The sequence below is a fragment of the Python bivittatus genome, unplaced genomic scaffold (genome assembly GCF_059951505.1).
Source record: "Python bivittatus isolate LINGU-HERP-01145 unplaced genomic scaffold, Pbiv_v1 ctg000480_np1212, whole genome shotgun sequence".
Taxonomy (NCBI): Eukaryota; Metazoa; Chordata; class Lepidosauria; order Squamata; family Pythonidae; genus Python; species Python bivittatus.
In genome coordinates, this window is record NW_028277075.1 from 18,534,434 (window position 1) to 18,557,036 (window position 22,603).

At 36.4% G+C, this 22,603-nt stretch overlaps 1 protein-coding gene across 3 annotated transcripts in view; it reads left to right on the forward strand.

Moving 5' to 3' along the window:
• NOVA1 (NOVA alternative splicing regulator 1) overlaps positions 1–21,520 on the forward strand; it is a 148,035-nt gene extending 126,515 nt beyond the window's left edge. Inside the window, exon 6 of one of the 3 annotated variants that reach the window (XM_088145409.1) lies at positions 14,512–21,519. In XM_088145409.1, coding sequence (XP_088001535.1) covers positions 14,512–15,516 — 1,005 coding nt within the window. In that variant the 3' untranslated portion in view covers positions 15,517–21,519. Of the gene's footprint in view, positions 1–14,511 lie in introns of all 3 variants that reach the window. The other 2 variants (XM_088145412.1, XM_088145413.1) reach the window with 2 other exon arrangements.
• The last annotated feature ends 1,083 nt before the right edge of the window (positions 21,521–22,603 follow it).

The following is a 22,603-nucleotide window of genomic DNA, read 5'->3' on the forward strand; positions in this document are numbered from 1 at the left end:
CCATCTTCCTTTGGAGCTGTCCCGGCTTTCGCAGCCATTTTTGGCTGCCTCTCCTCCACCGGCTTCAAGAGCTTCTCCCCGGATCGATCTGGGACTTGCGGCGTCCCTGAGATCCGCGGGACGCGCCCTTTTCCGTTCGCCATCTCTACGGGACGGCTTAGGTCCATCGGGACCGTCCGGGCGAGGAGATATCGGCTGCCATCCTGGGAGCCCAGGATCGCCCGCCGTATCGCCGCGACGCCAGCTCCGCCCTCTGCTTGCAGATGTTTCATTACCCAACTAGGTTACATCATCAGAGCACTGATGATGTTACCTAGTTGGGTAATGAAATGTCTTCAAGCAAACAACCAAGCTCAGAGAGCACCAGGGCTCCACAATCAAAAATAATTCTGCTCTATTTGAGTATCCTAATGAATTGACTTGTGTTTTTCAGAAGTGCTTATGTTCATTACGATGTAATTATTTTTGTGTTTAGGATTGCAGCTTAAACTTTATATTCTCACCCCACTGCACCTCACATCCCAGGCATAGCAGAAGAGATGGGAATTGGGGGGAAAAAATGAAACATGATATCTTAAAATATCAGATCACCTGAGGAGAGTTGTCTTTTGTAAGCAGGAGGGATGCATAAAGGAAGCAATCTTGAGCTACCAGGACTCTTTCCAGTTCAACTAGAAATTGATTGTTAATTTCTTTCTGTTAACTGTTCCTGCTGCTACACTTTAAGAAGCCAGATATAGCAATGCCCTAGATTAAGGTTTCTTCACATGCACTTACATGATGGTGCAAATTTTATTGTGTTGTTTGAAGAGAGAGAATAAGCTGCAAGATGACCAGAAGTGTAGAGATTATAGCAACATGAGAAAAAAGGTGGCAGAAAAATAGATTATGAAAAAAAAAAAGAGTGAAATGAATGAAAAAAAGAAATAACCCAAAGATCAAGAGTGTGCATGGTATTGACAGAGAACAGAAAAGCGAGAATACTGAGCAAGAAGGAAAGACAGTTGAGTAAAAATTGCAAAGGAAAATGAAATTAAGTTTGAATTTAAAAAGCATGAATCCAAGAAAACAGATTAATCAAGTCTCGGAGAATATTAGTATTTGTTCTTCATAAAAGTAGCTATCCTTGCAATACTGGACTTCATTTAATTGTTACAATGTTTTCCTTTATTTTCCTTTTGGCTGTATATCCCAACAGCAGTTTCAGCATGTAGTTTCTCCCAGGGAATATAGAATGAATAACTGAATATGTAATAATAGTTTGGAGACCATTTATATTTGATACATCAAATATCATAATATTAAAGCATAGAATTTGAAGACCCAATGTAATATATCCTGTTAAATTTAAAATATAGAAGTATGCTCTTTCTTTAAAATTGATAAATACACTGTTGGCAAAAATACATCAATAGGGAATGGGATTTACAATTATTTATTTATATATTTATATATATTTTAAGTTACCTAAAAATGAAACAACAGCGGTTTTCAATTATTTATTTCCTTCTTAACATAAAACTAAACCAAGGCTAATCACCTTCTCTAGTGTAAACAGTCACTCTTCCTCAATCAGTAATCAGGTTATAGAAGGCTTTATAGATACATATTTAGGCAAAACATTACATTTATCTATTACAATTTTATATACCCCAACTTCCACGATGCAAATCTTAGCAATGTAGTTTACAGATCACTTTGTAAATAAACAATAACGACCAGTAAATAATATATCTTACAAACTGTTGATCATAATGACTATATATGGGAAGAGTAGCTGGAATAGGTTCTGAAGTGGTTTTGTCTGTCTTCTTCCCACTGTTTTCAGGAATCCTTCATACAGGGCAATTTCCAATAATGGCATATGGAGAGAGGGAGACAAGGGCATTTTCATGGAGGGTCAACTACATATCAGAGTCCCACGTGCATGCAAAGCACATTAAAAAGGGGCAGGATTTTGATCATCAGACATAGCCACTATGTTGATGTTGTTAACCACCCACCCTGACTCCTCTAGAGAGGAAGGAAGTATATGCATGTTTGTGTTATATGTACACCATATTAAAAACATTTTTAAAAATTAGGAAGATAAGACACCAATATTAGACAAAAGTATTACCCCAGCTGTCTGGCATAGTTGCAAGGGCATTATGTGAGAATGTGCAAGGTTTGGGTCTTTCACATCGAAGGCCTCATCCAACCCATCCAAGGCCCTTTTCAGCTGCAACTGGAGAGGAAACTGTCAGTACTGCAGCTATATATATTACAGAACCATCATTCTGCCACACACAGTTGCTCTTTCATACTGCTCGGCATATAAATTACTGTATGCCAAAATTCAGCAAACCATACAGACGCTGTTTTGTGGGTAAATGTTGACATGAAAGTGATGCCATTCATTACTAAAAGGAAAGAGAGACAAACCCATTGCAGAATTTTCAGTAGTTTTCAGCTACTGATATAGAAAAGAAACAATCAGAAATAAGCAAGTCACTAAGAATCTTTATTGATCACATTGGATAATAGCATATCAAAGGTTTAGAATAAATTATAAAGAGCAAATATAGAATTCATTAAATTCTTGGGGCAGTTAAGTAATTGGAGTACTTTAATTTAGGAAAAATGCATTACAGTTGTGCTAAGTTTGTTATATTGTTGATAATGTGAAGAGAGGGGATGAGCCTCTAGAAAGTTCTGAATCACTCTTTTCAAGATCTGCCTGCTACTGGAATATTCAAAATAGCCTTTTGCAAGTTGTTTCTTGTTCTTCATCTACTTCTCCTCCTCCTGCTGCTGTCTCTCATTCCCATAGGTTCCTCTGTTGTATTGGGTCAGTGACAGACCAGCAATCAGCAATTATTCTGTAGTACATTGTTTGCATCAGTTTATCCCTAAAGGGATACTCTTGAATGTGTCAGTAGGTTATCACATTTTCTGCTAAACTGCTATATTGCCATCATTTTATTCTGTGAAAAACATAATGTATAGAGACTAGGATTCCTGAAACGTTATTTGTAAAATGGCAATTTTAAAAAATGATTAATTCAGAAAAAAATGATAACCAGAAATGTCATTTTCTAGATTACTTATCTAAAGAGATTATTATTGAACAGCCTTACAGCTATTCTCTGAAGCAAAATGAAATTTTGGAGTTAGCTTGTAGAAAAATGAAGTTAGCTTGTAGATGCTAAAAACATAATAAAGAATTCTCATAAATATAGAAACAAGTTGAATAAAGAAAAAAGAAAATGTGAGATATTTATTTCATTTTAAGAAAAGTTTGTACTAGTGATTCAATAATTCAGATTGTATGTATTTAAATATGTAATTGTTTTGAGAAGTGAAAAGTAAGAAATTGGTTTGTCACATTAACCATAGTGTAATAATAAATAATAGAAAAGATTAAACGCATATTATTCATTTTGAAAACCTGCACTGAAGAGCTTAGATTCACAACAGAAATATACTTTTAAATATAATACATATTAAAAAATAGTTTATGGTCATAGGACTTCTTACTTTTTTTTTAGAGGGTGTTGATATTCTAGTCTCTAAAATGTTCATCTCCATTGCCCTGCTAGTCTTCTGCTAAAGGGATGCAAGTAGGACCAGAATACCTCCTACCTGGCTTTGTGTGTTTGTGCTTGGCAGGGAATAAACCTGTGTAATGAATGGGGTAAGTAGGTGATAGTTTCTGAATATATTCATGAGGGTACTGGATCTACAAATCTATGGCTCAAGCTGGCACCTGCCTTTCAGGTCCAGCCCTTTTTCATCTCTCTGATATTGGGTATTCTGAGGAGAGAAGCTTGGAAGAGGGCAGATAAGGGCATATTTTTGCCACATAATTTAATACCTTTAAAATTAAAGGAAATTAATTTCCTTTAATTTAATTCTTGTGCTATGGTAAAATCATTTTAATTCACTTTCTTTCAAGCTTCCTGCAAAGAAGAAATACTTTCCTGAGCAATAAATATTAAGTATCTTTGATTCTTGAATCAGAAACTACAAAATGCATACTTTATATACTTCTTGATTTAATTAGGGGGACAGGAAAGCTACATATATGCATTTTCTTTAGCTACTACTATTAAATAATTTAATGGTTTCAGTTCATTTCTTTCATATCCAAAGAACAATGGAAATACAGAAGAAATCTGATTATACATGGGTTATAAATTCCATCAGGTGTGTTGACTACTTCATTCTCAAAACAGATGGAAAATATTCTAGTCCATCCATTGACACTGTTTTCCTTCATAAATACCTAATCTACCCAACAAGCTCTTTTTCCAATGGTTCTTTTGGGCAACTGTGGCTACCAAATATGTCTTTAAAAATTGTGATTAAATATTTCTGAAGACATTGTGAAGCTAACAAGAGAAGAGATCATGTTTGCTAATACAGTCAGTTTGCAAAATCATTAGCAATCAGGCAAATTGTAAAGAGGAAGATGGAAGGGAAGAGATGTGCCTTCCTGCTTCTGCTTCCCCCAGGAGATCCACAGTTTAAACAAACAAATAAATAAATAAATTTACAAATTAGCATTGTGCAAATCTCAAGCACTCTCAGAACTAAATTTTTCAAAGCAATTGATATTGGGAAACACTAATAGTCATAAGTGTATTTTCTCAGAATTAAATTCTCCTTAGTTCAGTGGGAGTTAATAAGTAAATGAACACATGATTCCAGTTACATTAAAGGTGTGGAATTTATAAATAAATTAATGTATGTGTATTCTCTCAACTGACAAGAAAGAGCCTTTAAAAAGTTTGCATCCATTTAAAACATTGTTTGAAATTTATGAACCATTAATTCATAAAAATGTATTTTGTTCTCTGACTGGCAAAGATGAGCAAACATGCTTATTTCATTTTAAACAAAAAACTATTTTCATGATCTCTTTTAATTACAGATTTTCAAATAATGTTCAAGACAATGTTCAAGTCTATTTTCTGTTCTGTTTTTGATAATCTTATCTATTCTAATTATAAAAAATAGCTATATATGATCTGGTTGGATCACAAGTAGGGTAACTAATTATTGAAAAACATTTCACAATGCAGTTCTTTTTTTAAAAAAAAGACAAAGCATTTATCTGTCTATAAACAACTCTTCAGGTTTTAATGTTTTATTCATCAAAAACTTTGATAGCCAAAGAGAATCATTTTAAACCATCTGCTGAATGAATATAGGACATATAATTTTATGATGAAATTGCTGTTCAGTTAATTTACTTTTGGTTGAATTAGAGCATAACTTTTACAAATAGATTGTGCCACCAATGCCACACTGCAGCAATAAAACTAATAGATTGAGCTCACTAGAGATTCAAGTTGTTTTCAAAAAAACATGACATGAATAATTTTCTAGCAACTTGTACTTTAAAGTTGTTTTTTAGACATTCAGTACTTACTTCTGAAAAAACGGTGTTAATAATGCATTAATTGGGGAATGACAACAGATTATTGTTGATTTCAGAGTGTAGAGACATTCTTGTTTAAAAATGGATTAAATATTGTTTTTAATAACCACTTCTATTAAAAATTATTTTAGCAACTAAAATTGAGTTGCCTCCTCATGAAGAACACCTTCTCCCAAGTTTTCTTCAGATGGCAAACAATCATATTTAGTTTCACTGCTCTTAACTAGTAAATGTCTCAAAATATGCTGACCAGTTTGGCCTAGATATTTTTCACCAATCCTCACTCCTACTGTACACTGAAAGTACCAATTTTGTCCTCGTTATCCTTAGAGAAAAAAAACAAACCAACTGAATCAGTAATATACAGCACCCTTCTTGATAATGCAATTTAGGGAAAAACAGTTTCTCTTACAAGGTGAATCAAAAAGAAACTAACAAAAACTAGGCAATCAGCAAATGAGTGATATTACCAGCATCTGTTTGATGGCCCATGTTGAATAAACATTGCTTAAGTGTAGCCCTTGCTTCCTCATAGACCAGACATAGTAAGTAAATGGGAGAAAGTCCTAGGAGCTTGTTATAAACTGTTTCCACCAACTTCGAAATCTGTCCTCTAATGTCAGTGGCAGTAAGTCTATAGGGAAAAGTGTCGGCTTCAATGAGTAATGTAACATAGTTTACCGCCACATAGAATAAATGGAACCACATCTTACCTCCTATAGACTAGAGTTTAAACTTCCAAGAACTGATTTCTGATCCAGCCAACTGCCCCACAACTTTCCATTAATTTGTGGGACAATATTGCAAGATATATTCATAACACTGTACTTTGGTGGAAAATTATGTCAACAATGTCATCTCTTAATTCTAGGACTTTGAAATACTTAATTATACTGAATGCTTTTGAACTTACATGAATGTTTGGATATTGTTATATAGCAGTATTTCATATCTGATCACATTTTTTATTAGAAAACGTGGATTAATTTTATATATTGCATATTGGGCTTCAGTACTTTGGATTCAATTTCAAAAGTGTGTATTAGCACACATGGGAGTACAGATATAGTACTTATCTGTAGTTCATCACAGCAGCTATAACTTTCCTTAAAATTTCATACTTGCTTCAGCCAGCTGCCATGTATTCCCAGTAATTGTATGGCTACTTTAATAAGACGTTGTAGACAAGTGCTCCATTTGCACCTCTGAAGTGCTTTTTTTGGAATCAAAGGCAAAGTATTGCACAGCCTTACTGTATATTTCAATGTGCAAGCAGCTACATTTATTATTATAAAAAATTGAAGCACATAAATGAAGCTATTCAGAATTCATCAGTTGCTTCTGCAAATGTAATTTGAAAGTTATGAAACATTAATGTGTAAAGTACAAAGTGCCTTCAGACCACAGAATAAAAACAAATGGAAGACAAGGATTATATTAAAACTATGCATCAGCATAGTATGCTTTCACCAGTCAAAATATGCTTATTACACAAAAAGGATTTGTATATGTGTTTTGGGGGGAAAAGTCTACAATGTGCAAAAAATAACATGAAAATGCAAAACACAATGCACACACAAGGTTTATGTCTTTTCAAGTAGATATCAAATTATTCTAGATGAGATGGCTTCTTCATTCTCTTTTTATAGCATGCAAAGATGGTAGTGGGAACAGATAATTTTTATTCTATATCAACACAGTTTTGATTCATTGTTTTTATTATTTCCACTTAAATGTATGAAATCTAACTTTTTTGCATGGATTTGAATGTTAGTGCTGTTTTCATATGTGTAGGCAGTAAAAGGCACATTTATTTTTCACATCTGGAAAAAGTTTTCCACAATTGGAAAGCTCTGTCATTTTTCAGCATCTATCATAAATTTCTCAAGAGCCACTTAGTGACTTGAAAAAGAAAAAAAAGTCCCTCCCTCCCTCCCTTCACTTCCATACCATGTTAGTCAAATCAGCAGCCATCCATCTTAATGGTGTGTATGGTAGTGGCAGTAGACTGCTTGTGGCCTTACTCCAAATGTTAATCTACCTTAGATAAGGATCCAGACAAAAAAATAAGTGATTTGTTTCAAAGTGGGTACAGGTCACTTAGAATGTCCAACACTTTTGTCTTGAAGGGACAAAATTTAGAATGACTCAAGAGTTTCCATGTTCCATATGAACTCTGGCTATAAGAAAAAGTATGAACTCATAATAAGTACTTGCTGTCTACTGCTCCATTTGGGGCCAAAACGGATTATTTAGAACAAAATATTGTTAAAACTCATGCAACAATGGCCTAAAACTGTCTCTATTTAGATAAGAACATAGTTCTTCAGGGTCTACTGGTATAAGATACTCTAGGTCAGACATGTTCTACGAATCCCTGAAAATCCCAAACCTAAAAATCTGATCCTTAAGAGAAGTATAATATTCTCTAAAAGAAGTTAACATCATTGGCTGGTGTCAGCATAACTAGATAGACCATACCAGGAAATCAATTCCACAGGAAGGCTAAAACTACTTTTATTGAGATTGGCTGTAATAACAGAATCTTGCAAGTCTGGTTGTGTGGTGCTTCCTCCTTCTTTTACAATACAGTGAATTAGGGAGGCTTCTGCCTGAGTCGCTTCCAAATGTTATGTCGTTGTCCTGGACTTAAAAAATATGTCAGCCCCTTTTGCTTAGGTAATAGTTTCTGCATATCTCTGTCATGGTTACATGGATTAAACATCAGTTTGTAGATTTTCATGTGAAGAATAGGCAATCTATTGTCATTGTTATACTGATTAGTAAGACTGTGTAAATCGACTAAGATGAAAAAGAAATAATTGCATGTCATTATGTTGAATCTTCAAAAAATACTACAATAAATACTACATACAGTAGGGCAAAAAAGTATTTAGTCAGCCACCAATTGTGCAAGTTCTCCCACTTAAAAAGATGAGAGAGGCCTGTAATTTTCATCATAGGTATACCTCAACTATGAGAGACAAAATGGGGGAAAAAATCCAGAAAATCACATTGTCTGATTTTTAAAGAATTTATTTGCAAATCATGGTGGAAAATAAGTATTTGGTCAATATCAGAAGGTCATCTCAATACTTTGTTATATATCCTTTGTTGGCAATGACAGAGGTCAAACGTTTTCTGTAAGTCTTCACAAGGTTTTCACACACTGTTACTGGTATTTTGGCCCATTCCTCCATGCACATCTCCTCTAGAGCAGTGATGTTTTGGGGCTGTCGCTGGGCAACACGGACTTTCAACTCCCTCCAAAGGTTTTCCATGGGGTTGAGATCTGGAGACTGGCTAGGCCACTCCAGGACCTTGAAATGCTTCTTACAAAGCCACTCCTTCGTTGCCCGGGCGGTGTGTTTGGGATCATTGTCATGCTGAAAGACCCAGCCACATTTCATCTTCAATGCCCTTGCTGATGGAAGGAGGTGTTCACTCAAAATCTCACGATACATGGACCCATTCATTCTTTCCTTTACACAGATCAGTCGTCCTGGTCCCTTTGCAGAAAAACAGCCCCAAAGCATGATGTTTCCACCCCCATGCTTCACAGTAGGTATGGTGTTCTTTGGATGCAACTCAGCATTCTCTCTCCTCCAAACACAACGAGTTGAGTTTAGACCAAAACATTCTACTTTGGTTTCATCTGACCATATGACATTCTCCCAATCCTCTTCTGGATCATCCAAATGCTCTCTAGCAAACTTCAGACGGGCCCGGACATGTACTGGCTTAAGCAGGGGGACACATCTGGCATTGCAGGATTTGAGTCCCTGGTGGCATAGTGTGTTACTGATGGTAGCCTTTGTTACTTTGGTCCCAGCTCTCTGCAGGTCATTCACTAGGTCCCCCCATGTGGTTCTGGGATTTTTGCTCACCGTTCTTGTGATCATTTTGACCCCACAGGGTGAGATCTTGCGTGGAGCCCCAGATCAAGGGAGATTATCAGTGGTCTTGTATGTCTTCCATTTTCTAATTATTGCTCCCACAGTTGATTTCTTCACACCAAGCTGCTTGCCTATTGCAGATTCAGTCTTCCCAGCCTGGTGCAGGTCTACAATTTTGTTTCTGGTGTCCTTCAACAGCTCTTTGGTCTTGACCATAGTGGAGTTTGGAGTGTGACTGTTTGAGGTTGTGGACAGGTGTCTTTTATACTGATAACAAGGTCAAACAGGTGCCATTACTACAGGTAACGAGTGGAGGACAGAGGAGCCTCTTAAAGAATTAGTTACAGGTCTGTGAGAGCCAGACATCTTGCTTGTTTGTAGGTGACCAAATACTTATTTTCCACCATGATTTGCAAATAAATTCTTTAAAAATCAGACAATGTGATTTTCTGGATTTTTTTTCTCATTTTGTCTCTCATAGTTGAGATATACCTATGATGAAAATTACAGGCCTCTCTCATCTTTTTAAGTGGGAGAACTTGCACAATTGGTGGCTGACTAAATACTTTTTTGCCCCACTGTAGCATGGGGGCGAAACAGAGCCCTTCAGTACCTCTACTCACCCGCCTCAAATAATCTCAGATACTGAAATGGCAAAAAAGTTTTTTTAATGTGCAGTAGGACTTTCCAATGTACCTTCCAATGCTTCTTTTATCTCTCAAAAGAGCTATTCCTGGAGATTGGAATAAACTTTATAATGTATAGAATTTTCTGCAGGGAATGGTGAAGTGTATTACTGGAAAAGAAATTTTTCAGAAATTGGATGGAAGGCTTTACATACAAAACATATAATTCACTAATTCAAGGGGTTCTTGGTGTTTCCCTTTATGTGTATCAGATAGGTCTATATTTGTTTCCCAAGGAAGCTACAATTATATAATTCTTACCAACTTGCAAAAGGGCTTTTGAATACTTCCTATCTAGCAAACACTATTAGGGGAAAGAATACACCTCAGTTATGCAACTGAGACAAGTACAGAACTTAATCTCTGAATAGCACATAGGGAGCCAAACTCCAACACTAATAGGGGAAAGGGACAGCCATTACATCTGACTTGGTTTTATTTTATATGTACACTTAATTAATATTAAATATAATTAATATAACTAGTTTTCAATCATGCATTTAATTACTTTCTCCTTCTGTTATGTTAAAATTTACAATTTAGTAGCAACTTAGGTAGGTCTTTGAGAGTTTTCTTCGCACACCATTTCTGCACCTCTGGTTCATGTGAACAAATGTATCAGGTGATAATTCTGCCAGGAAAGATTGAAGATTAGACAAACCAAGTTCTTATTAAGACTTCTGTATGGAGACTGTGTTTCATACATTACATGGTTTAAGAGGGTGGGAGAAATAGCAACTAAATACTGTAAGTATGAACCTGAGTTCTCTCCTTCCTTTATGCAGGCAGGTCACCAATGCCAGGTCACCAGTGCCATGATGTTGCTATTAGAAGCATAATGAAGCACTGAGAATGCTGTGACCAGTTTCAGTGAAACTTTAAAAATTGATCCACAACATTAAGCATCATTTAATGAATGTGGATTGTACTATATGCATTGATACATATTCCAAGCTTAACTCTGAAAAAATAACACCCTAATATTTCTATGCTGCCCAGAGTCATTGAGAGTCAGGCAGCATACAAGTTTAATAAATTATTATTCTATTGAGAATGAGAAATCCATAAAACATGCTAAAAAGATACAGGAAACGTGTTAAAATCCTAGTATAATCTTAGCTTAGATCAGTGTAGTGGGCTAAGTCACATTTATAAAATAGTAGAATGATTTGATCTTGATTAATTCAAGTGTTATTGTTTTCAGGGGAATCACAATCATAACTAACTACAGAGAATATAAAATATGGGTTAGATCCGCTATTAAGGCCTACCTAGTGGCAGTAAGGGTGGCAAAGCGTCAATATTTCTCCACTCTTATTGCATCCTCAGAGTGTCGTCCGGCAGCCCTGTTCAGGATCACTCGGTTCTTCCTGGGTAGAGAGGGCTCGGAGGACTATCTACAGGGCTCTGCAGAGGAATTTGCTGAACACCTTACGGATAAAATAGCTCAGATCCATTCTCAGTTGGAGGCCAAGTGTGACGCGGGTCCAGTGGAGATGCCCAGGGAGCACTCTTACCCAGTTCTCTGGGAACGGTTTGATCCTGTTGGCCCTGAGGAACTGGACAGGGTCCTCGGGGCTGTTAGTTCAGCTATCTGTATTTTGGATCCTCGTCCCTCCTGGTTGGTTAAAGCCACCAAGGAGGTGACTTTAGGGTGGGTTCTGGCAGTGGTCAATTCATCCTTGCAGGAGGGAGTGTTCCCAAAGCCTTTCAAGGAGGCTTTGGTCTAGAAACCATCGCTGGATCCCACCCTTCTGGACAATTTTCATCCAGTCTCCCACCTTCCCTTTCTAGGAAAGGTGGTGGAAAAGGTGGTCACGTAGCAGTTTCAGAGGATCCTGGAGGAAACGGATTATCTGGACCCCTATCAGTCAGGTTTCAGGCCCGGTTATGGGACAGAAACAGCATTGGTTGTACTTTTGGACAATCTCTGGTGAGAGTAGGATGGGGGTAGTGCATCCATCCTTGTTCTTCTTGACCTCGGCAGCTTTCAATACCATCGACCATGGCATCCTTTTGGGTCAGCTGCAGGAGTTGGGGCTGGGCAACATAGTGTTGTACTGGTTCAGCTCCTTTCTCCAAGGCCGAACCCAATCGGTGTTGATAGGGAGCGAGAGGTCCAACCCATGGCCCCTACTTTGTGGGGTACCTCAAGGTTCGGTGCTCTTGCCACTCCTATTTAACATCTACATGAAACCGTTGGGTGAGATCATCCGGCACCATGGGATGAGGTATCATCAGTATGCTGATGATGCTCAATTATATATCTCGATCCTGGGTGACCCAAGTGATGCTGTAGCTACCCTTTCACAGTGCCTGGAGGCTGTGGGGGCCTGGATGGGGGACAACAGGCTTCAAATGAACCCTGGTACGACGGAATGGCTGTGGGTACAGGGAGCCTCAAGATCTAGGAGTTTATCATCTTTGGTTCTTGACAGGGTCACACTACCCCAGTCAGACCCGGTGTGTAATCTGGGGGTCCTTCTGGACTCACGACTCCTGTTCAAATAGCAGGTGGCAGTCATGGCTAGAGGGCCTTTGCGGAACTTCATGTTGTGTGGCAGTTATGCCCCTTCCTCAATTGGGATGCCCTCCACACGGTCACTCATGCCCTGGTCACCTCCCAGTTGGACTACTGCAATGCACTCTACATGGGACTACCTTGAAGAGTATCCAAAAGCTACAGCTGGCACAGAATGCAGCGGCGTGGACAGTTCTGAATGCCCCTGGGGGGCACACATAACACCCTTGTTACACAAGCTGCATTGGTTGTCAGTTTGCTTCTGGGTCCAATTCAAGGTGTTGGTTATCACCTTTAATGCCCTTCATGGCACAGGACCAGGTTATCTGAGGAGCCATCTCGCCCCAGTATATTAGCCTGCCTCACTTGGTCCGGCAGAAGGGGCATGTTGCAGACCCCACCAGTCAAGGAATTTCGACTGGTGGGATCTAGGAAGAGGGCCTTTTCTGTGGTGGCCCCTACTCTATGGAACAAACTACCTCCAACGGTGCAGTGTGCCCCCACTCTCATGGCCTTCAGGAAAGGCGTGAAATCCTGGCTATTCCAGAAGGCCTGGGGACCAGATGAGGGTTCCCATCAGTGGAAGTGGCTTGTGGGGTATTGACCTTGCCCTCCCCCCGTCATCTTGAACATTTTTTAGTATTTATGTATAGGGTTGTTTTTATAGTCTGATTTTAATTGATGAATTAATGTTAACTATTTATATGGTATCATTTTTTAATGGTTCTTAGGTCTTTGGTTTTAACTGTGAGACACCCAGAGTCACCCATTGGGGGAGATGGCGGCATACAAATTTAATAAATAAATAAATATGATCCATTTTTGGATTTACATACAATTTTAGTATATAGAAATACAACATCTAAGATAATGGTTATGTATCGATACACAATGCGCTGTGTAAGTATTATTCCATGACTGTTAATTTTAATACTATATTCTATGCAATTGGTTAAGAATTGAACAAAACCAATCATAGATTGGGTTTGGCAGAGATATTTGCTACATTGGAGGAACTGCCTCCCATAAAATTCTTTTGTTGGAAGATGTTTGTCTGGATCAAGCCCGATATCCAAGTAGCATGTTGAATTAACGTACTTGCAGCACTATCCTGTATATTCAGATGTAAGTCCTTCTGATTAGAATGGGGTATTGCTAAGTAAATGTAAGTAGGATACAGATATTAGACTTTTCTTACTAAAATATAATTATACAAAAATCAGTGAAATTATCATTTGAAGCTATTTCAGTGTCAATAATTAAATTTCTTTAGGTTAAGTAGTATAAGAATCATCAGCTAAAAGAAACTGAGAAATTGCATAGATAATTATTTTACTTGAAACTTGACACAAATCCCCATGTTTCCCTATTCTTTTTCATCCTAGATGATTTCTACAGTTTATTGAGAATAAAGGATATACTATCAAGTTGGGACTCTTTATTAGAAAATATCAGGATATTTGTTTTATAAATAAATAATAACCATAAAATAATGATCTTGAGATGATGATCTACTAGAATAGATGCATGTTCTATTACTTTTTGTTTCCATTGGAGGACTTGATGATTCACTGAAGTATTTGTTTAAAGAAATGCTGTTGAGTTATGTAACAGAATGTTGACCAAAGATTTATCAGAAGATGATCCATTATTGAGTGTTTGATGAATCATGAACAAAAGTACTATAAAATAAGTTTGTTTCTTTTACTAATATTATTTCAGTTTCTCTAAGTATCTCATTGTTAAATAAACTCCAAGAATTATATTTTTCCTGCCGTGACTGAATTTTTGAAAACAGATAACATTTTATGTCAGAATCCATATAAATACTTAAAAGTATAAGCTTGATTCCTAATTCAAACTTATATTTGAAAGAAAATAACTAATTTTGAGTTTTTCCACTTATTTCAGGTAGTAAAGAATTTAACGATGTTGTATGTGCAAAACAGAAGTATTATTCATATATATTTTTTTTGATTACAGGTAAAGATAATAGTTCCCAACAGCACAGCAGGTCTGATAATAGGGAAGGGAGGTGCTACAGTCAAGGCTATAATGGAGCAGTCAGGGGCTTGGGTGCAGCTTTCCCAGAAACCTGATGGGATCAACTTACAAGAGAGGGTTGTTACTGTAAGCGGAGAACCTGAACAAAACCGAAAAGCTGTTGAACTTATCATCCAGAAGATACAAGAGGATCCACAGAGTGGCAGCTGTCTCAATATCAGTTATGCTAATGTTACAGGTCCAGTGGCCAATTCCAATCCAACGGGATCTCCTTATGCAAACACTGCTGAAGTATTACCAACAGCTGCAGCTGCGGCAGGGCTCTTAGGACATGCAAACCTTGCTGGAGTTGCAGCCTTTCCAGCAGTTTTATCTGGCTTCACAGGCAATGACCTGGTCGCCATCACCTCTGCACTTAACACCTTAGCCAGCTATGGATATAATCTCAATACTTTAGGGTTAGGCCTAAGTCAGGCAGCAGCTACTGGGGCTTTGGCTGCAGCAGCTGCCAGTGCCAATCCAGCAGCAGCAGCAGCCAATTTGTTGGCCACCTATGCGAGTGAAGCCTCAGCCAGTGGCAGTACAGCTGGTGGTACGGCGGGGACATTTGCATTAGGTAGCCTGGCTGCTGCTACTGCTGCAACCAATGGATATTTTGGAGCTGCTTCTCCTCTAGCTGCCAGCGCCATTCTAGGAACAGAGAAATCCACAGATGGCTCAAAGGATGTAGTTGAAATAGCAGTGCCAGAAAACTTAGTTGGTGCAATACTTGGAAAAGGAGGGAAAACGTTAGTAGAATACCAAGAGTTGACTGGTGCAAGGATACAGATCTCCAAAAAAGGAGAATTCGTTCCTGGCACAAGGAATCGGAAGGTAACTATTACTGGAACACCAGCTGCAACCCAGGCCGCACAGTATTTAATAACACAACGGATCACGTATGAGCAAGGAGTTCGGGCTGCCAATCCACAGAAAGTGGGTTGATCATGCTAAACATGAGATTGTTTTAAACCCCTCCTTACCTTATTTTCAAGAAGGATGTACTGTACTTTGCAGAAGTGAAGTTTTTTTTTCTGTTATTAATATATAATTATGCAAATGAATGCGACTATGTTGACAATGTGTATATGTAAATATAATGTGTTTTACCAGATGTTTCATAGAAAAAAAATTTCTTGACCTGTTTTGTTCTCTATACTTTGCTTGTGTATATTTGTCAGAGGTGTTTCTAGTGTAAGATTTAAGCCTGCCATTTTACCAGCATTATTGTAGTTTAATGATTGAATGTAGAGAGGGAAATGCGTAAAGTTTTCAGTATTAGTTCTAGCTAACACTAAATTAACTACTGTTAGGTTGGGTATGGTGGGGTCAGTGACCTAAAACGGAGTGAGGCCAAAGCACTGTCATGTCAGTCTTACTTCCTGCTTAGGGCACAGTGAAGTAGGAAACAATATTTTGAAACTAAGTTTTAAAATTTAAAATTATCAAAAAGCAATATAGTTGCATAAAAGCACTGTAAAATATTTAAAAGGTTAAAACTGTGGAAAATTATATTGGTAAGTTTACAGATCAATAAAAAGCACCTGTTCTCCATCTGAACTAGACAATGGAAATAATGCTGCATGCTGGCCATGGCCCATTCTTCACCATTTGTAAGTTCAACAAAAGTTCTCACATGGAGTCCCACCTCTAACGGAGGTTTGTACATTTGTTTTTAAGCACTGAAATCACTACTGATCCCATTGCCTGGCCAGTAGAACAGTCATTACTCCATTAACATCCTCACTGTTTAGACACATAACTGTGGTACAGTGTATTGGAAATTTTATAAACAAAAAAGTGGAAGTGCCAACAAATTATTGATAGCTGATAATGTTTCATTATCTGCAACTGCTTGAGAAGTATGTTGCATTTTAAGAGCTTATAATTGTGTATAATTTGTTAACACTAGAAACCTATTAGTATTGTGAATGTAGATTTTACTGTGAAGCTATCTGTGATTTAGCTGTTTTGCTCCCATGATGGAGTCTTTGCAGCATGGCGCTAGCAGCCAATGCAGTTTCTGATACTCAGTAATTTGCATGTTTTGTGGAACATTTTTATGTCACCAATCAGACAGTATTTCCTGCATGCTTATTTAGAAGAGGCAGTTTATCTTGAGAGGTAGTGTGGCCTACCATTGTCAGGCTTTTTGACAGGTCATTTCAGACTAAGCCTTTGTTTCCAAGACCCTACAACTGTCACCCTCTTCTGTACCTCTCCTGAGTGCCAACTGCCCAGGCCATTGACCCACCATCTGTTAACCTCTGAGTTTGCCCACTCAAGGCCACTCATAGGGGCATCCATAACCAAGCACGTCCTCATGCTGTGCATGCAGTCTTAAATTCAATGGACAAAAATAAAATGCTGGCTACCTCTGGATCATCTGGCTGAGCAACTGAATTTCAAAAGAGAATTACTTCCATCTCAACTTCAACCCATTGATTACGTCCATCCTAGCAAGCTAAATGGCATCCCAGCTGCTCCTTTCTGTGCAACCAATTAAAGAACAATGAGTGTGATGCTCCATGTCTGAATTTCGTCCAGCCTCTCTCTGAACTGTGATCTTTGTCCTCATGAACTTTCCCTTTTGTTCATTGAACTATATGGACTCTTCATTTCATATTGATTTACTGTGCAATTTACTTTTGGACATTGAGAACTTGAAATAATTCCCTGATCCTTTCCTTCCCCATCCCCCCACTCCTTCACTATTAATAACTCATTTCTGTCAAACTGTAAGAGTAGAGTCATTTTTATTTTCTTTTTAGTTTTTAACATAGGATTGTTATTTCATTTAGTTCTCGGTCTCTAAATATTTATTTAGAGAATTATTAAAAAGGGAATGATATGCTTGTTTAAAATGAAAGAGAAAAGCTGTAGTAAACTGTGTTACTTGGTAATGACTATTTATCGTCGATACTCTGTAGCTGTGTAAGTTTTGACAAATAGTGTATCTCGTGAAATCAGTGGTTAGCATTGCCGCTATTATATTTACTCATTTTATCATTATAAATGTGCTTAGTTCATCATGTAGCATCACTTGTCTCCCGTCTCATTTTTTCCTTGCATGTCACAAGTCTCAGACCATTTATAATACATTAACAGTGAATAATATCTATGTAAATTTATTTGTCCATGCTGTCTCAGAGTCAGCATGGATGCTGGCAAGGCAACTATTGGGGCCCTATCCTAGATTAAACTGGTAAAGGGGATGAAAAATAAAATGTATTAGGATGTATATTAGAAGCATTTCAAATGTTGGGTCTTTAAAATGTTTTATTTAGTCTTAGAAGACTTTCAACCTGTTATATCAAAATTCTACTAGTCCACTGTGGAAACCATACATTTCATCTGGAATTAATGTTAAATTGAGATCATAATCTAAAGGGAAAAAAGCACTTTGTGTATTTTTTTAGCCTTTGATGTTGACAAAATGCACATAGTTGAACTTTAAAAATATAATTGACAATCCTGGAGCTTTTGTGGCCCACCATCAACGCATATATTTTATTATATATGTGTTGGTTAAACTCTGTAGCTAAACTGAAATTATTCCATCTTTTAAGAGTGATAGTAATAACAAGGGTTTGCATGCATTATCTGTAAGCCAGCTTCATGCTGTTTAAAAATATATTTTGAAATTTATAGGTCATATAGTATTGATTTGTAAAAAGATTTAACTTATTGCAAAGCAATTAGTATATGGTTTCAAAGCTCATCATGTGTACAGCAAAGGCTGTTCCACTATAGTGATTTAAAATGGAGAAAACTAATGATACAAGGGCCAAACATCTTATAAAATGCACCTATTTATAGATTTGTTTTACTATAGGGAGGCTGGTGAACACACTGAATAAGAATTACCTCAGTTCTGCAGCTTTCTATGTCTTTTTAATGCATTCTGTTTCAGGGTCACTTTCAATCAATATTTCATTTACTTACTGAGATTGAATAGGCGCTCTGAGACACAGTGTGCTGTTTATCATACAGATTGGACACCTCATTCTAGATCCAAGATCTTTTCCTCAACGCTGGGAGCTGTCCTTTCAGCACCACAAATTACTGCTTGAAGTTGCATTGCAGTTTTTTTTTTTAATTTTGTTTTGTTTTGTTTTTCTTTTATCACCTGGAGCTTTTCTTTCAGCACCACAACATTGCACTTAGACTTTTTAAATGGCTGCCTTCCTCTTTGCACTGAAGACCTATTTCGTCTGCACTTCCAGTTATTGCTATTACCTGTAGGACTTTCAATCCTATTCCACCCCCCACCACTTCACCCCTTTCTACAAACAGTTTAAATCTATCTATTTCCGTGGAAGTCATTTTTCTCATTGAATGATCAGAAACAAAGATAAATTCTAACCTTTAACGGCTCATTCCGACTCATTGCTTACAGTAGATCTAAGCTCTTTTTTCTGCTTATTCGACTCCTTCCAGCTTCCCATCACATCTGTAACAAACTTTTAAAATATTGCCACACCACCATGCACAAGCCTACCTGCACAGTAGAGATAGATTATTCCATCACATTCAGATGGTTAACAGAGGTTAGCAAGTCCTGTATTTATATATCTATATATTTATATCGCTTTCTAAGAAAGTGCATATTAATGTTTACTTTAAAGAATGTGTAAATGGTGCTATCAAGAAATCTGATAAATTTTATCCCAGTTTTGTGTACCAGTTCAAATGTATGAGATTTATTTTTCTATTGGAAAAAATAAACAGTCTTGAAGCATTACAATTGGTAGATTTTAGTAATTTAACAGTGAATGTAATCCCTATGTCACAGTTTCATTGGACATTTTCATGATGGGTCATACAAATTACAGCACACATTCTGACAATTATTGCACAGTTTGTAATGAACATTCCCCTTTAAGGTTTTGCCTAATTCAAAGTACCTACAAAATCAAGAACCTAAGAAATCTGAGGCAGACATGCTTGAAGAAAAGCTTTGTTAATACAAAAAAGTATTGTTCACGTACAGTGTCTGATGGTTCTTCAAATGGGCAAAAACAATCTTAACTGAATGCATATGGTGCACATAATTCCATATTTGTGATATACCGCATGTTTTGTTTAATTCTTCATAAGGAGGAAAGTCAGTTTAGCCTTAATTATCTAAAAGTTTTCCTCCTTGGATCTACTTGTTTGCTCCATAGCATTAATATGCATAGTTAGCTGCAGTTGTATGTCAGAGCCATTTATTAAACAATTGGTAAGTATTATCAGCATTTAAAGATCCTCAGCAGAGCATGTAACATTCAGCTCATTCAAAATTCATGGTACTTAAAGTATTAAACATCAAAAATCATACATTACCCAAGTCCGGCCTACATCTTACAAAAATTCAGTGTCATAATATGAGATTACATTAAAATACAGATTAAAATAGTTGAATTAAGCAAAAAAAACAAAAAATCATGTTCCAGAAGTATTGGAATAAGAAGTATTAGTTAATGTCAATATTTTGAAATAGAAAAGTATCCAGCCATGTGTATTTTTTTTTAAAGAAATAGCTTTATATCATACTATTGAAAAGACAGGTGTCCTCCTGTTACAATGGGGATCTCTAGATGATGTTAAATGTTAATGTCTAGACATTTTAATAAATTTAAATGGATCTGAAGCATATATAGCAATCTATTTTGAGAGAATTCTGGAGAAATGCCTATTTGTATTGTTTTATAAATACACACATTTATTTTTTATTTAAATTATATAGAATTTGTAATATGAGTATATAATACCTGTTTTCACTTTTCAGTTTTATGGGAGAAACTAACGATTCATTGTAATTCATTTATCTGTTTTGGATGCTGGTGCTCCAACATGCACACGGAATACCCTCTTTCAAAATGGCTCCCTTTCCCATTCTGTGAATTAGGAAAACAAATCTTGGATGCATATTTTGTAGCCTCTAGACATGCTAATGTAATTAAAGGGGAAGGTCATGTAGGAAAGTGCCTACAATTTTTTTAGGATTTATATGAGCCAAGAATCACAGTACCTCTCTCATAAAAATGAATATTGAAATATGGTATATGTTCATATCTGCTTAGAGGAATCGAAATATGTATTATTCTTCAACATTGCAATTGAAAAGTGATTGCTCTGGAATACAGAATGAGGAAGTATTCTAATTCATTTGAAACCTAGGGTAACAGAAAAAAATATGCTCACATTTTCTATCACATGTTTACCCATTGCTGAAAATAGTAATTAGGATAAATTATTTAGATATTATAACAATAAATCATATTGCACATGATTTGTTAACTTGATGCAAAAGTCTGCAGTGACAAGTAACCAGAAGGTAACAAACCATTCAAAACAAAGCAAGTACTGTAAATTAAAATTACACTCAGTGTCAAGAGGGCATTGTGCAATATAAACCCTGTTTGTAGTAAAATATTAATATAAAGGAGTCTTGCTATTTTTCTATATCATGATACTAATAATCATTGTATTTCTTCTTTAACATGCAATGTTGAAGTGTTGCAATTTTAAACCATGTCTATGTTATGAAATGCAACTAAGGTTAATATTTGCCATTTGCTTGAGAAGAAAAAAAAAATAAATGTGTATGATGGTAGCAGGACCTTGTGGCACTTTTAAACAGTGATCATTTGTATGAAACTACATATTAAAATCTTTAATACTGATGTTGCTTGTATTAACTGTTCTCTTTTTTTTCTTTTCTTTTTTTCCTTTTTTTGCACAGGAAAAAGCATTCTAAGTAATCTAATGGTTGCTATTCTAAATGAGCAGGCCTAGTCTTACAAAGATGCACAGATGTCATGAAATCTCCTGCTCAGTATATAACTGAACAGATATATCATATTTATAAGTTCCCAAAGAGATTTTGCATAGTCAGCAGTTATAAAGAATAGGCTTTCCTGAGATCCTGTAACACCAGGCATGTAATTATATAAGTGACAAAGACTATATTGCATCTTACATGCTCAGAGTTCCTTATCTGCTTTAATAAGAACTTATTTACAATTCACTGTAGTTTTTAGTTCTTTTTAAAGTTAACTATAAACAATATTTATATTAATACCTCCATGCAATTAAGGCAGTGAAAACGTGTGATATATTAGAAAATGCAAATGCCTGACAGAATTTGAACATAAGAATTTTTCTTGACCATTTTCTGTACTGTCACTTTATGTTATACAACTCTTGGCAGATGTAAGTAAGCAGATTCAAATCACTGGAAGTGATATCCACTCAAAGACCATTTGTTGTTATTTAACAGAATTAATGCTTCTTCACATTAATTATGCTTCACATAAGGAGCATCCTCTGTTATTCTGAAGCAAATATTCAACATGCAGTACAACATTACTACATGTATAAATGAAACAATCCCTGTGCAAAGTCCTTTAGATTGGGAACCAGATGTATTATATACCCATTAATATTAAGAGATCTAAAACTACAAGGATAGTAACACAAAGGTAACTGTGGCAGCTAAAATTATTTTTAAATGAAAAATTAAGAAATGTAGGGTGCAGTCTTCTTTCTCCTAGCAGTCCCTGCAGCTCCTAAAAATTCTCATTCTGTAAAATGTTGAAATAAACACTTGTTGAATAAAGTGAGAAAAAAGGAAAAAAGATCTTGAAATTCAGAGAAGAGATAACAAGTGGAACATTGTTCAAGAACAGTGTCTCCTTCTTCTTCTCCAGTGCTATGCCATTCAGAAGTTTCCCATACCAGTGTTTAACTTTGGCAGAAGGTTCTGGAACTGCTGGTAGAAGGAATGGAGAAAGTAGCTTCAATGAAATTATTTCTATAGTGTGATGCCAAGACTTAACAGCATCAGGCATCACAAGGCATACATTCTAAATTCACCTTAATGAAAAGTTGTATGCAATCACTTCTTAGGTGGCATATGGTTTATGATTTCATCCATGCCAAACTGTATTTTATCTTATAAACATGATTCCTCTTGGTTTCCATTCACAGGCAAAAAGCTTTAATCGTTAAAGTATTTGTTTCTGAATGACCCATTTCAAGATGG